This window comes from Anomalospiza imberbis, chromosome 7, assembly GCF_031753505.1.
Source record: "Anomalospiza imberbis isolate Cuckoo-Finch-1a 21T00152 chromosome 7, ASM3175350v1, whole genome shotgun sequence".
NCBI classification, from domain to species: Eukaryota; Metazoa; Chordata; class Aves; order Passeriformes; family Viduidae; genus Anomalospiza; species Anomalospiza imberbis.
In genome coordinates, this window is record NC_089687.1 from 17351728 (window position 1) to 17368679 (window position 16952).

The 16952-nt window shown below is 35.2% G+C and overlaps 1 protein-coding gene across 2 annotated transcripts in view; it reads right to left on the reverse strand.

Annotated features, from left to right (window-relative positions):
- Positions 1-16952, reverse strand: part of KCNH7 (potassium voltage-gated channel subfamily H member 7) — a 211240-nt gene that overhangs the window by 66426 nt on the left and 127862 nt on the right. The window contains exons 4-5 of one of the 2 annotated variants that reach the window (XM_068195687.1): positions 9991-10023; positions 2666-3094 (exon numbers count right to left, since the gene is read on the reverse strand). In XM_068195687.1, coding sequence (XP_068051788.1) covers positions 2666-3094; positions 9991-10023 — 462 coding nt within the window. The remainder of the gene's footprint in view (positions 1-2665; positions 3095-9990; positions 10024-16952) is intronic. The other variant, XM_068195688.1, reaches the window with a different exon arrangement.

Here is a 16952-nt window from a genome sequence, read left to right on the forward strand (position 1 = left end):
TAGTGAGGAAACACTTTTAACATGGCAGCAACCTAAGCAATGCCCTTCTGAATAAGTGCTGGAGAAAGATACACCTTAAACCTTTCTTCAGCTCTTTAGGTGCCTTTCTACATGGAGACACTGGCAAAGCTTTCTGTCCTCATAGCCTCACCCGGCCCTGAATCCACTCGTGAGATCAAACCTTTTCAGGGAGAATACTATTAGTGCTGCTGTTATCACTATTTTAAAGAAGCCACACAGGTGCAGAGGTAGACGCCACGCTGGTTCATGTGATAATAACGTGATCCACCAGGCACCGTGCCCTTGTGTCGTGCCCTGCGGCTCTGAGGGGTGAGGCGGGTCTGGCCTGGGGCCTTCCTCCTGGTGCGAACACCTGCTGTGCCAAGGCTCCCAGCTCTCAGATGTGCTTTGGGCTCACACAGACATTCACCTTCTTTGCCTGGGCTGACAGGCCACCTCTGAGGCTGAGGCATTTCTGATCTGGCTGTGCCACAGCAGCCCTGTGCCTGTGGAGGGTGGTCAGCCCTGCTCTGGAAAGAGGCCGTCACCTGCCGGGGGCATCGCAGATGGCGCTGGGCCTTGCCACACCTGCTGCCTCGCGGGCTTCTCCTCAGCTACCCGGGCACCGGGGAGCACGGCACATCCAGCTGGGCCCTCTGGACCCGGGCGGTGGAAAGGTGTATAGCTCTTCCCAGCCCAATGCCTTCCTGGGACACGCATCTGCAGCAGTACTGGAGATTAGGCTGAGCTGGACTCAAAAGCCTGCTGCTGTTTCACAAGGCTGCAGCGATCTTGCTGAGTCCACTTTGTGAAGGCAATAACATTTCTGAACTTGTACCTGACTGCAGAATCTGGATTGCTGGTGTTTCAGATGAGGCTGGCTTGGCTGCCTTTTGGATGGTGAGTGTAGGAAACAGGTCCTGCCCTGTTGCCTTTGCTGTCATATAGGCAAATTTATAATGGAATTTGATCCGCTACACTCAAATGAATTTAAAATGCTAAGCTGTCATTTTTACTGTAATATCTTTTGGCATATAATGGGCACAGTGAAGATAATTTTAAAGTGATAGGCGACAAGGCTACATAATTTAACACATGAAATAATTTCTATTCTCAATTGCATTATCATAAAATTTGACTGCAGGTAAATTACTGTAGTTAGTATTAAGCTAGGCAATGTTATTATCTTCTTTCAGAATTCTGCTTTACTGATTCAATTAATATTTTTTGAACTGAAAGGGTAGGAAAAAATTGAATCCTGACTTGCATTTTCAAATAGAGTAGTAATTTTTGAATGATTTGACAAAACTCAAAATAAAAACGGAATGGGAAAATATGTCAACCGTATTTTTCCTTTGGTAAGAGTTTAGCCCTTTGGGACTGTAGTTTACTTTTACTTGTTGTAAAAATAGGGTTTTGCATTCTCCCTGTTCAGAAACTGCAAGCCTGGAGCAGATGATTTAAGCTGAATCTTGGTCGCCTAACTTGCATGGATAATTTTATAGCAAAAATAGGGTTTTATGGCTCACCATCGAGTTAGGCAATTAGGACTTGCTAGATAAATTTAAACATCTTTTCAGCATAAGGTCTCCAATTCTAATGTGATTGTAAACAGATGGCATCAAGGATGGTTACTAACTCTAATGCCTTTCTGAGAGCCATTGTCTCTTCTGCTGAGTTTTACTAGAACGACTATGCATGGCATAAATTAGGGCCAGGTTCTCTACTATTTTGTAGTTTATGCAAAGTGAAAACAGAGTGAGAGTGTTTTGTTTATTTACACTGTAAATGATCACATGGCAGGAGAAGTCTTAGGAATTCAATTGATTATTGACTCCTCATAGTAGAAATTATTTTCCTTAGTACTTAACATTTGAAAAAACTTTTTCCATAAAGTGGAGATAGAAATTTTTGCTCCTCCATTCAGCAAGTATTAAATTATGTGGTAATTTATGCATCAGCTTTCTACCACTGTAATCAAAGACACAATATTTAAACTGATTTTTACACATTTCCATAGATACATAATTGGATGAAGAATGACCATTTGGGAAATACTACAATGAAAAATGAATATAGTAGTGCAAGGAGAAAATCACACTTAAATGAAGTTTACACTAAGCATTTCACCATTTCACTAAGTATTTCACTATTCATTACACAATGCAAGTCAGTGGAATTGCTGAGGATAGTTTCTTCAGCATGAGAGGAAAAGCATGTCTCAGTGTTGGATCAGTGAATGTAAAATCTGCACATAACAGATTTAAGAGAAATAAACTTATCAGTTTCTGAAGTAGGATTTCATACAATCAAAGACAATCTAATATATGTAAGTATAGGAGAGAATGGTAGATGCAATTATAATTTGATCACCTGATTTTTTTTTCCCCCCTAAACCCCAATATTAGCATTAGGAATGCTGGCCCCAATATTTGCTATATCCCTATAGAGAAGATCAACACCATGATTCCATTAGTCTCCTTGGAAATGAAAAACAATATTTAGTTTACATAAGCCCAGCATATATGGGGCCCTTAATATTTTCAGTGCACCATTAAGTCATTAAATTTAGCTTTTTTTACAAAATTATGATTATTAGTAGGAAATATTGAAAAAAATTCCTTTTTTAGTACATCAGAAAATAGTGACTGACTTTCTACCATACCTTCACTTGCATGACGGTCCCTAAAAATGTTCTTGGGATGGACATTAAAGCCTTCTATGTCATGTACTGAAGAGGCTCTCCGTATACTACAAATACTTTCCTTTGATCTGGAATGGGTTAGTGGATTGCTTGTCTGTATCATGTCAGGGTAAAGTCTGTCCCACTGCTGCTTAGGTGATGAGTGGTCAAGAGGTCCAGATATATTAACCAAAGGTGAACATTTACTGTGTTGAATCAGTGCTTTTGTATCATCCACTTCTGAAGGACTACAGCTTTCCTTTGTAGGCGATTTAAAGTGCTTCATTGCCACTGAGTCATCGCTGTGCTTAGATGAATCGATTACGACTGCATCGGGATCCTCCTGGGGTAAGGACTGCTTTCTGTATGTCAGAAGTCTCAATCCAGGTAGCCGGAACCCAAAAAGTCTGCCTACATGGAAATATACAGAAACAGAAGAAAAGATTACACATCAGTGTCTGGTCATTAAAATCAGCTTTTTTTCACTTGCAATGAATGATGGTAGCTATTCCTAATAAATTAAAATGCTTAGTAATGGAATGTATAAATATGCAAATATAACTCTAAGTTTGTTATAGTTGGGGTGTTAAAATATTTCATAATTCAGTCAGACCTAAGTTTTTGAGCTTAGAATGGGAATAGCAGCATTAATTCTACGGCCTATTTTAAAAGCTATGAGCTTCAGATGATCCTTTCTAAATTAAAAATCTATGTATCTATAAAAGACTCCCAGAATATGTCTAACACTTTGCTTGGTAGTTGTTTTCCTGAAATAGATATTTGTGGATTCTAATACTAGTGGAACTCCACGTGCTTATAAATGTACTGCTGATATATGCATTTATTGGCTACAGGTTAAACAGGATGATACCAGGGCTAATTCCTAGGAGAGACTGTTTATCAGTTTTGCCACAATCCTCTCCAATACTTGCATCTGATGATTAGGAAACAATTTTAACAAGTGTAAAATGAAAAGTAAAGGAGCAAAGCAAAGAAAAAAGAGCAACACAGCTCTCAAGCCTCAGTTGCACCTGTACAATGCAACTATTGTTTACATTTGCATTGGATGGGCTGAGTTGCCCTTGGTGTGTTGAATGGCAGGGGAGACTATCCTGAGTATGTGGAAAACTAACACTTTGTGTAATGGTAAGAAATATCAGTAGCTGAGAGGAAGAGTATAGTATGGTGCAAAGAAAGAAACTATAGAGGAAGAATTGCAAAATTTACAGAATACCCTTCTAAAAAGTCAAACCTAAATAATAAATATTGCACGGTTTCGTGTAATACAACTCACAGATGGAGGCACGGGGACTTCAGATGTACAGAAAACATATTAAACAGTTTAGAAAAAGCAATGCTAAAGAAAGTTTAACAAAATAAAATAATTTAAAAAATTGAAATGATCAGGTGTCATTGTAAAAACAGTTTGACTTGTTTAATAACTTTTGGTATCTCATTGCTTTGCTACGTGTTTTCAACAGTGAATCATTAATGAAATGATTTCTTGGAGAATATTTCAAAGTATATTCTTATTCTCTCTTTCTGGGATAAGAAGTTCTGTTTGGGATAAGGTAATTTTTTTCAATCAGTTTAAATTGCCAGCATTTGTAGCTACTGAACATTTATTAATATTTAACACAGCAATCTATAATTTGATACTGAAATGTTTTGAAATAGTCTTTCTTTTATGCCTATGGCAGACAGTAATTGGAGAACAATAGATGACCCAGCTTAATCATTTAATATTTTTAAATGGACATCCTATGTATTTAGTATTGAATATGGAATTATATTTTGAATTCTAAATGAATGAAGGTGAGAGTACCCTGCTCAGGAAAACCTGTCTAAGAGCTAAAGCTGCTGTACTAGATGACACCAGAGGTCCATCTAGCACACTGTTAGACCTTGATACTTTCCTGTGGTGGATGCGTGAAGAAGGAAATTAAGAGTCACTACATTGTGTTATTTCTCTCGATAAATTTACTCAGTTTCTAGCTATCTGAATTTCAGAAACATCCTGAGATAGAGATTGTTTGTTCAAACCACAAACCGAATGCTTGGTGTACATTTCTTCTATGAATTTGTCTCAGTGTTTTTAAGAAATGGTTGTAGTTTGATCTGCAAAGCATTCTATACAAAAGAATTCCATAATTTTAGCATATGTTTGTGAAAAATACTTCCCCTTACTTGTTATACACTTGTTGCCTTTGAGAGGGTTCTAGTTCCTATAAAAATAGCTAATGATTACTCCCTTTTTATAGTCTCAATATAGTCTTAATATGTTCACAGATTTTCACACAACTGCTGAATTGCTCTCTGCATAGCTGTTCTGCAAGCTGAAGAATACTTGTGTAACTGTATTGTGTACCTCTGAACATCCTTCTCACTCTTCTCAGTTAATTTTTATTTCTAATGTAATTCTTTTTGACAATGGCCTGAGCTACTCTGAGACTTAGGGATCAATGCAGTGATATACTGGCTTTTTGTTTTGACCTTTGTTCGCATCCATATAATTACCAATATTTAATTGCATGTTTGAATTATTTTCCTAACTGTGCTAATTTAAGATATTTTTGCAACAGTTGAGAAATTTGGTTGTTGATTGGTAATAGATAATTTAGTCTCTAATATTGTGTCTGCAAAAAAAAATGCTTTTGCTGTTTTATCCCTTGGCCACTCAGCATCCTTGCATAAATCGTTGAATCTCATGTAATAGTCTGAATAATTTTTTTACATTCTCACCTCATTGTTAGAACCTTTTTTATCCAGGTAATTGAAAAGGTACTATAAAATAAAAACTGGTACGACTATTGATAACATCCAAGTGTTCAGAAATCTGGTGATTTATTTCCACCTTTTTCCCTACTTTAAAATATAAATCCATGTAATGATATTGCTTTTTTGTCCTTGAAAATTTTTGGAAAAGTTTGTTGAATTCCAAATATTTAGCATTGAATTTATCACTCCAAGTATATACACACGACAGTAAAATAGACAGAAATCTCTGTTACATAAACCAGAGTCATGCATCTTTAAAACAACAGTTAAAAGTGCCAAATTTCAGTCTACACAGTGATATTCAGCAGTGTGCACCATGGGAGTGTGTAGATTTCTTCTAAATAAGCTTGAAAACTGCAACTGCTCACAGCTGAAATTAGTGAAGAACGTAAAAAAAAATTATTATTTTTAAATGCATGTAGAATTGAGCTGTAAAGCAGCTTATAAATCAATTTTGAAAGCTTATTGCATCCAAAGTGAAAAAATACTATAATTCTCTTTTTTATCAATTACGCTGAAATTCTTAAAAGCACCATTCATAAGGATTTCTAGCATTAGACACTATTCAAGGCTTTTTGTTGGCGCTCTATTTTAGTCATATTCATGGTGCCGCAGATGGTCTTTTCTGCCTCACCACGTTAATATGACCATGTTATACTGCATTACTGATTTAGCTGTCTAACTGCAGTTCAGCTGAAAATAATACTCAGTAAGAATTTTGCTTCTTGTTAAGACTTTTGGGCATGAAATAAAAAACTTAGAGGAGCAGCTTTTTGCTTTTCTTCTATACACTGTAATAAATAGGCTCAAACCCTATTTCCTGCTTTTTAATTTGAATATTCCTAAGAGAAGGAGTACTACTATTCTTCAGTGAACAGGTAATGAGCTACATGGTGTGTTGAACATTCATCTCTCTCCTGTAGCTAAAGTTTTCAGTAGGCCCATTCAGAATTTATATAGTTTACTGATCTGAGCTGAGCAAGGAAGTGTAATAACACAATTTGTCAAGAAGCAAAATTCATTCAGGCCTCAGGTCTGCTGTCCCAGTATAGACTAAAAGTGCCAGTGAAAGCTTTCCTGGCATCCTGCATATGGGGTGAAATATTTTGTTTGGTAATGGACAGCCCCTACTTTGTGTAAGAATGATGTCAAAGCAGATGGATCTTGGCTTACAATTCCCAAACAGTTTTCAGATGCAAATGGCTTTTTATTATGAATTCAGAGATAATGTTACATTAAAATCCTTATGTTTATTAAAGACTAGATTGCCAAATTCTTATTAATGCTGAGTCAGAGATTTGTATGATTGTGTCTTCCTAAGAGCAATTGAGGAAAGCAGTTGAGTCTGAGTCACAATTCCAGACTTACTCCACCTCCTCCTTTCAAACCTCGCTTTACTGAATAAGTAATTTGCAAATGAGTTAATCTGTTGGTTGCACTTATTCTCTGTGCCATCTCAGCTGTTAAAGTTTCTAAATAGTAGAACTCAGTCCAAAAATATCACTGTAGATGATATACGACTCTTCTAAACTGTTTGCAGATAGAATTGTGTCCAAAGTTAAACTCAAATTGACTTTTCTTGTGTTTGGGGAGCCTTTTTTAATTCTGTCTCATATTTTGGGAGATCAAAGGAGAAGACAGAATTAATGGAAAGAAAATGTTTAGATTAATAGTTTTGGGAAAAAATCTTATCTTGATAAGAAAAATTAATATCTTTGTTTTTCCATATATATTGCAAAAAGAACTGCTAACATTAATAGAAATGAAATAGCTATTCTTAGACACTGAATACAACCATATGGAATTTTGTGTCAGGGAAAAAAAAAGGAAGACCGAAAATTAGTTCCCAAAAGACTGTATCAACAGCTACAATCATGGTTGAAAATTTTCTGCCCCATCAATACAAAATGGGGTATTCCAGCAAAAATATCTGAACAAAGCTTTATTTAATAACCCAATACACTTGCATGGCTAGTGATTCTTGTGTCTGTTCTGTGCAAGCATTTCATAAAAAGGAAGGGAAATTATATTTGGCCGGATCATTGCCTTGATATAGTGAAGGTAGTCCCCAAATTTCTAGTGAAAATGTATATTTACATACAAGACACAGTGGCTAAGACAGAGAAATGCCTGCAACTGACAGAGTTTTACCTTCTCTATTTTAGTGGTCTCTGGGTAGTGGTAGATGCTGTGTTATCTCCCAAAGTTTGTCTAGCCCATGTCAGTGGATTCCTGCAATACTATCTCAAGCACTGCAGAAAGGGAATCCTAAGAGATGGCAGCTGAAAAATTGTGACGGCTCCTCAAAGAATTGCTCAGCCAGCTTTTGTAGCACCACTGGTTGTATTGTTATTTTCATGCTGATGCAAAGCAGTTATCCAAACCCCAGAATGTGAAAGCAAAAGGAAAAATACAAGCTGGTCTCAGGCTCTCTAGCTGGCAGCTAGATTTAGTCTATTTGTCTCAACCTTCTCTAGATTTAGACTTTCCAAAATCAAATCAAAGGACCTCAAATATAAAAAGAGTTTGCAGAAGGTTGTCTATGTGAGGTGTAGAAACTGTCAGAACTGTTTCCTGGTGTGATGTACCACTTCTAGGCTGAGAGCTGAACCAAAGTGAGCTGCTCATGTTTCTGTATAACCTGTTGTCTGTCGTAGCATTTTGAAGAAAATCAGGTCTTGGATAGTTTTACAATGGTGAATGGCTGGTCTGGCTATAATATGAAACACGTTACTTTTTCAACATATAAGATTAAAGAATAGAACATACATATCCACAATGACCAACCTATTATAAATGGATTTCCTTGACAAGGGCAGGTAAGATAGTCAATTATGACAGACTATCCTCCAGAGCATGGGCTAATTCCTTAATAACTTTGTTCTGAAACCTTCCCCAAAGAATAAGTGAAACTACTTTCACAATAGTAGCACAAGTCAGACCTTTGTTGAAATATTTTCTCATAATTGAATGTCACAGAATTCCAGGATTTAGATTATCAGAAATATGTGACAGATAGTTATTGAATTGCTGCTCAAAGGCTTGGAAATACCATCTAGCAACTCATGCAACAGACTAAAGGAAACAATTGCTTTTGAGAAGTGGAATCCCTAAACACTGACAGTCTAAAATAGCAGCAAATACTCCAATCTACTCTATGCAAACTCTGTGGCAGGTGATGATGCCTTATTTTCTGTCTGGGCACAGCAGGCCTTGGGACAAACAATTACAGAAAGAGACAATTATTATTTTTTTCAGTTCTTTTCCCCAAAAAGTATTGAAGCATACTTAAGTGGATATTCTTCTTGCTCTGCTCATTAAATAATTTATTTTCAGGAGGAAAAAAAGCAATGCATATGCAATTGTTAGCATTAGAAGCTCGTACTCATAATTCTCAGACACTGAATGCCCTTTTTTTTTTATCCTCTGGTATGGTCTCCTTTAATTTTGGCACTTTTAGTTTTCTGTAAAATTTAAGGTTGCATGTGTCTTGTACCAGTATGAGAAACCAGCAATCTTCTTTATGTTCTCTTGTAACTGAGAAAGATTTAACTTTGATATCTGCACATAGGACTCTGTCAGACTATGAAAGGAAGGGAATGAAGTCTTGAAGTCTCTGACTGCTTGTGGGGCTCTGCTGTGTGTGGTCGATGAATGAATTCAGTCAGAACAATGTAAACAGGGTCTCCCTCAAAAGACATAATCCTGATATCCTTGAATGTTAATATGAATTGGTACATTTACATGTTTTTCTTCCACTTGTTGATAGAAATGTCATTTTACTATATCTTATTCATGACACTTACAGGAGTTGAAGTGCTTTTGTAAAAAAGCTATATGAAAAAAGAATTGTTTGTCCTCTCAGAAAGAGATGTTACTTCTTGCATTTTTATTTCTTAAATATGATTAGAAGTATGAAAAAAAAAGAAGTAAACAACTGCAATGAAATAAAACAGCAAGCATCACAGAAAATATTATAACTAAATTATTTGTTACCTAGCACAATATTTAGCTGTCTTGGTATGACTTTGGTGGGTTTTTTGGCAGCTGGGAAAAAGAATTTATTCGATCTATTGAATCAAGCTCTCAAGAAGTTCTCAGCTCTTCATCACCTTGGCTGCCAGGCTTCATAGGATAAAAAAATATTGCTTTTCTCTGAGACAGGAAGCCTGAAGATGTTTTCTATGTTTTAACACTGAATTCATATACCACTATCCATTTCTGCAATGTGTTTTGTCTCATATATTGATTGAAGTTTTTTTATGCTCTGCATACTGCTACTTTCAGTAATAATGAGAAGTATCATTAAATTTGGATTTTATATGTCATATAATTATACTAAATTTAATAGTTTACCTGTTATATCTATATTTTTGCAGAAATAAATATTCAGACAGTGAGAGGAAGAGCCATATTATGACTTGCATTCTTCTAGAAATATATAAAATGTAATGAGATCTTGAAATAATATAGCCAGAACAAAGCAATAAAAGGACTTTTGTAGATAGAATTTTAGAAGATGGATTTACCTGAAGAAGAGCCACTTGAGAGGTTGTTACCATCTGAAATACAATTAAACTAAATTTACAAAAAGCTTTTGCTTGAAACAGATTCAAAAAATAAATTTACAAAAAGCTTTTGCTTGAAACAGATTCAAAAAATAAACAGACTATTAAGAAAGGAAGGCAGAATATCAAATTTCCACACATTTTAGAAGCTAATTCAGGTAGCTTAAATTCAAATACAATATATGTAATATGCAGAAGAATTATTCTGAAAGTCCATTGGCTTTTTATTTGGAAAATTTGAGAAGTATTCAATTAAGAAATATTTAATAATTAATAGATCAATATTTGTTTCCAATTACCAAGTTTTAAAGTTGGCTAAGGTTCCAGACAGAAAACGAAAGCAGGTGTACATAGACTAATATGCTATTTCGCATGAAAAGGAACTTCTAATTAAGGATAAATTTTTTGCTAGACGATGACAAATTTATTTGGATGAAACTTATTGAAAAGTTGAAGACTTCATAATTTTCATCAGAAGAATAGACTTTATTATCTGACATTTGTTCAGAATATGAGCTTAGTTTCATATTCTGACAGGCCTCACTTATTTAATCTCTTCATGGCAAGAGCTCTTCAGACTATATGTCCTTGCCAGTTGCTCTAAGGTTTTTGAAATGCTCAACTTGCCTGAATGCTTAAAATAGTAAAGTAATAATGATAGGATTCTGTGCTTGAGAAGTAAGACATGATGGAGGTACACTCCCTTATTTTTATCTATAGATCTGATTTTTTTGCTTATCTTAAAGCAAGCCTTTTCAAGTTGAAGATTATAAATAAAAAAAACATATTTCTTGTAAACATCCATCTAAAAGCTTCTCAAATCCACTGGAAATCTTTCCTGCTTTCTAGTAGAGTCATTTTTATCTAAGCTTGAGATACCCTGATAGTTCTGATTTTTTTCCTCTTCAAGGTCAAAATCTATAATTCAATTTGGCAAGCGCACAGATGTGTTAAGTTCTCTGTGCTAATTCTTATTATGAATAATAGAAATGTGTCTTTTTCTTCCATCAGAGAATGAAGTAAAACTCACTACCGTTATACTTTCCTGAGGGTATGTATTATAATGTAGGATGACTTCAGAAAATCATTATCCTAGCCTTCAAGTTGCCCTACAGTATCCCCCCTGTTTTAAATGTCCTGAAATTAACAGATAGATAGGAGACCTGTTAAAAATTAATAAAAATATATCACTGGAATACCTGTGTGGTATGCATGAATTGCCTCCACTGAAAGCTACTGAAAGCTCTGTCACTCACTCTATTTTCAATCTCTTTAAGCAGAGATTGCTTTTTTTTTTACTGAATGTTTGTACAAGACATAGCAAAATAGCTTTGTGATCGTAGCTGGGTGAGGCTGTAATTTTAACAGCTAATTACAGTTCATGGAATCCAGGGAGGCTTCCTTTCTGAGCTGAGCCCCAACAGCAGCCATTATGAGGAAACAGAAGTAGAGCTATCCCACTCGTATTTCTCTGTAGAAGAAGACTAAGAAAAATTATTTATCTCAGTGACTGTTTTATTAATTTAGACAGTTAGGTGTTTGTAGAGCACTGAAGGTGGTAATAGCAGAGGTTCTTCTGTCTTTTACTGGTGACTGGTGTTTGGCCATATTCCTTTTGCTAAGAGTTCAGTGCTGTTTCAGTTTGCCTAATATTTACTGTAATTTACCTTGGAGACAAATACACATAATTGACACTGGGGTTTTCAGAACTATGCTGCTGGTTGGCTAGATAGAAACCTTTGTCCTCCTGAACACAATTTTTGATTAGTCCTCACTGAAGATGAATTTGCTTCCAGTGGTGCAGCTAAAAATAAGATCCTGGACAAATTTCTCATTACATTTAGGGCAAAGTCAGGGGCTTACTCTTACTTATATGTGCCATATTCTATGAGGCAAAATTGCATGCATCAAACAGTATGCAATATTTCATTGCAGTCCTAATATTTCTAGGACTAAAAAGATATGCTTGCCTTTCACTAAACTGCTATACTTACTTATATAACAAAGCGCTTTGCACAGAGGGAAGCAAATACTGTGTTTTTAAGCTAGCTCTTTGACTGGAAGGAAAGGCCTGATTTAAATTGCAGTTCTGCCTGTTTACAACATCAGTGTATAGAGTATCCTCTGCTTCTCAGATGTAACTCCATTGCTAGGGCCAGGAAAAAGGAAAATTTGCTGAAGAGTAAGCACCTTGAAGAAGTTGCTTCAAAGGTTTTGGCTGTATTAAGAATATTATTAGCCTCCTCATTTTATTTGAACCTTATCCAAAGTAGGTTATTTTCCATTTATTGGATACATAACAGATCCTCTCGTTTCCTTCACAGAAAGAAATCCAAGAAATTATTCTAGAGGGTCTTTATTAGGATTATAGATTTTGAAATGATAAAATGATATGACAATCCTGAAATATCCCTCTTTGGCAGAATGCAATTACATGTTTAATCAAATAACTGTTTGGACTTTCTCCCATGAGGCAATAAACTTGATGTTTGGGAACCAATATTTAGCTTATAGGTTAGTACTTCTAGCTAGTCAAATTGTTTTGAAATTAAAGAAATAAAACTTGTTATAAAGTCACCTCATGTGACTAGCTATTTTAACCTACTGATTAATAGAAGCTGTGATCTAGACAGGGCTGGATTAAATATTAGAAAAAGCATTATAGGTCAGTAAAAAGGTAGAATGCTCTAGGTGGGGCAGAAAATGAAGACAGCTCAGAATTAATTTCTGAAAGGTTTTTACTCATTGCAATTCCACAAATTGTCTTTTTTCAGTAGAAAAATTTTAGCCACATTCTTCATATTCAATTCAGGATCCTGAAACTATGGGTTTCTTCAGTTTGAATTGGCTGTTGATTTTCTGAGTTCAGTCTATGTCATGGTTGATTTTGATGTCTTGTAGTCATTAGTTTTACAGACAAGAAGTATTTCACAGCTTTGAGGAATAGAATCAGGTGCCATGAGCAAATAGTAATTTATGCCACTACTTCTGTAAATTGCCATAAAAACTCCTCATAAAATAATGGAATTGATGAACATGCCACAGTGGAATGTTTGAGAGATTTGATAATAAAATTGAACACTAAGGGTCCCTTTCCTCAATTATTCATATAAAAGACATATTTACGCCCAGAAGTTATAGATTAATACTTTATAATAAGGATTTTAATAAAGTTTGTACAACACACTGAATGGTAATTCGTATGTTATTTTGGTTAAAAACTGTAACTAGCAGATAAATTTAAATTATAATTTGCTAGCTTCAAATAAGTTTTTTGCTAAGGTGGTATAAAATCACATCTCTACTTAATTTAGTTAATTGTAGAAAATCTATTCTATATTACTATATTTCTTGCTAAATATGCATTATTTATGCATTATTTCAGTTTGAGTTCAAAATTTTATACAGCTTTGCAAATGGTTAGATCCATGAAAATTTATGAACTAGATTTTTAGGAATAATTTTTTATCATAATAGTGACAATCAAGCAACTGTTAGTGTCTTAGAAGGTGTAAGAGAGAACAGTCCATAAGAACTGCTAGAGATGAGTAAAATCCATTTTTAGCGCTTATGAAGCTCAAAACTATCAGTCTTAACACTTCAATACACTACACAAATATTCCTTCATTTATGAAGCAGGTATTTATGTCTTCAAATGTTCCACATGTAAAACGAGGTGGGGTAAAGTTATTAAATGTTTTTATCTTTGGGTATAGATGTTAATTTCTGGAATTCTAAAATGTTTACATGATCTAAGAAAAGGCAACACAAAAGTCAACCAAACTTATTAGAAAATAACTGAAGTAAGAATGAGTAGAATTCTCAAATATGGAAATGAGACAAAGCTTAGAAAGATTGAATAATGAATGGACATCTATAGCAGAAATCAGTTTCTCTAAGTCTCTCTTTGGGTGCATGTTGTACAAATACATTCTTACTGGAGAAAAGCATGTTATCCAGTTGTGGGATAAGTATGTACAGAAGAAATTCCTGCATGTCTCTGAATGCAAAGATGGAACGGAGTAATATTAAATTAAGTGATTAGAAGCTTAAACTAAAAGATATGGCAAAAGTTTTGGGCTATACCCTTTTTTCCTCAAAAAAAGAGAAGAGTTATATATAAGCAATGGCTTCCTTAGTTTTACTAGGGAACTGGCATACACTGGAAAATAGAATTGCTGCAAACTACAAAAATGAAACAGAAAAGAGTGAAAAATCAGTTGGCTGTGATTTTTTTACAGGGTTAGTGCATGCTTGGATCTTCCAAAATTTCACTATTTGGTTATACAAAAATTGTTCCAGCTGCCAGTGAGAACTGGTGATAAAATCATGCCAGAAAATATTAGGGGAAGAAAAGGATCAACTGAAAGAACTTTTACGCTGCTATTCTGAAGCCACTATCTCCACTTTTCACATTCCTGCCTATTCAGATATTTGCTGCATATAAGTCTTGAGCAGCAGACTGGAAAGAATTCTATTTATACTCAAATGTGCTCATCAAACTCCTGAAACATACCTTTTTTTTTAAATAATCTATTATTATCATCATCTGCCAAGCCCAGTGCTGAATCAGAACCTGTGTTAGCCATCATCCTGGCACATAACAAAAGACAGAATCCTTGTACTAGAGAGCTTACAAACACTGTTGAAAATATCCTCCGTTATTTAGCTGATAAATTTTAAAATTTTTGCCTATCCAGAGCTAAATGCAATCACTGAGCTAAACCTAAAAAATGCTACTTGTCTTCCATAGGTCTTAATTTGTTCAGAGGGTCCTCAGCCTTTTAACAGGTTGAAATCCCTCTTTTCTTCACAGCATGAAATGCTTTTTATTACATTGCATTAGATTTTACAGAATCACAGAATAATCTGAAATGGAACGATGAGTCCAACTCTTAAGTGAATGACCCATAAAGGGATCAACAACCATCCACAACCTCACTGTTACTAGCACTCTGCTGTAATCAACTGAGCTCAGCTCAGTGGCCATTTCTGTCATGAGGAGCCCTATGGTAAGTAGTAGTATTCAAAACTGTTGGCTGCAGCTTGCAGAATAGATGCTTTTAGAAAAAAGGAAAGGCTTTTCAAAGTTACACTTGATAAATTTGATCAACTCTTGATCAATCCATTAGAGGAAGGATGGGAGTATGAAAAGTTATCTTCTTTTCTAGGGACAGGAAAATAGTTGCAATCTATTTGCTTCCTAATAACTTTTACTTCTCTCCTGCAACCTCGGTCTTTTTTTTTTGTTTTTTTTTTTTTTCTCATGTTGAAAAGGTATTCTAATATGAGAAAACTCAATCTAAGGAGCTCTGGAAAGAAATGCCTCATGATCTGTGTTCTTCTGGGTAGTAGATGTTAATGTAATCTGAAATCTTTTGTCTTTTGTCATTAGCTGTTGCTTTTCCTGGATGTTTGTCAGAGATGTATTGTACTTATTATATGTCTGTTTCCCTCTCTATTTTTATTCTCTAAATTGGTTGCTGCATTCAAAGGGATTTTGTTGCTATTTTTTTCTCTGAACCAGTACCTATAACTGTCCATTTTGTGTGTGATCCACTGAAAAGAGATCACCTGGTTTACCTGTTCTAAATGGAGTATGATGATGAAAAACTATCTCCTGGAGAATCTGCTGTGTACCTTTCTTATGCTGGGAACATGACATTAAAAATATGTTTTCACTGGTAAACAATCCACCTTTTTTGACTTTTTTTCTAGCTTATTGGTCTCTCTCTGCCTTTTCTGTATTTCAAGGCCTTTTTCTCTTTTAGTTTAAAACCACCATTGAACTGTACACAGTATCTTGCAGTTATTTCTGGATGTTTTGCATAGCTTGGCCTCTTTTGCCAAGAGGAATTTTTGGCTATGTAGCATATTTTGTATCACCATCCATCCCATCTGGCCCACATAACAGTCTGCTCTGAAACCATAAGAAACTCGGTAGAAGACAGAGCAGCTATGTGCCTGCTCTACTTTCTGCCAGCTTCTGGCATCTGGCTGTACCCACTAGCAGGAAAATGGTTCGAGTCACCTTTCCTTGCCTCCTTTTGCACCTTGATCCCTCTCTGAGAGAGATCAGTTATGTACTGAGCTTGGAGATCCACTTATTAATTTTTCAAGAACTCTCAGCAAGAAAATCCCCTGCGTATGTCAGGTGTAAATACCATAAAACAAGAGAAAGATGTTTTGACAAAGTCGGGGTATCTTTTGCAGATTTCCTCTTTAGTGGCTTTTCACTTTAAAGCGCGGCAAGTGATAACACCTGAAAGTGTACAGTGATGTGTCACAGATATGAGAACAAAATGTTCTTTTTCAAGACATGAAGCTCTGTTTTTTCTACCCAATCAGTATTTTACCTTCTATTTTGTCCATAAAACCACAGTAAGCATGGACAAGCTGAACAATTTTATCTGTTATACAATTGCTTTTTAAATGGAGGAAGTAAGATGTTTCAAACTCACAAAACCATGTTTTACTAAAATAAAACTAGAATATGGGTAGGGTTTACCTGATGTACTTATTATGAATTTTTTCTGATGAAATTTAAATTTTTTTCTGATATCTCTTAATAGGATTTTAACTGTATCATTAGCAGAAAAAAAGTGTTTTCTTGGTATCTCAAAAAATCCCAACAAAAGCTGCTGTATTGGTTATTAAAAAACCCCAAACCCAATACAAAACAGAATAAGAAAAGCAAGCATAAAAACACAAGATTTTACATATTGTGCCTATTACAAAGGCTTTTTTAAAAACATGATATTTGGCGCAATAATTATTGGATATTTGGAACAATAATTATTTGCATGCTGAAAGTTTCCAGTAATGGAAATTTCCTTTGCCACATTCTTATACACCCTGTCATTGTAGGGTTTTATGGACACTTCAGGTGCTGTGTAGTGTTTGCATCAAGAAAGTTCTCTCCT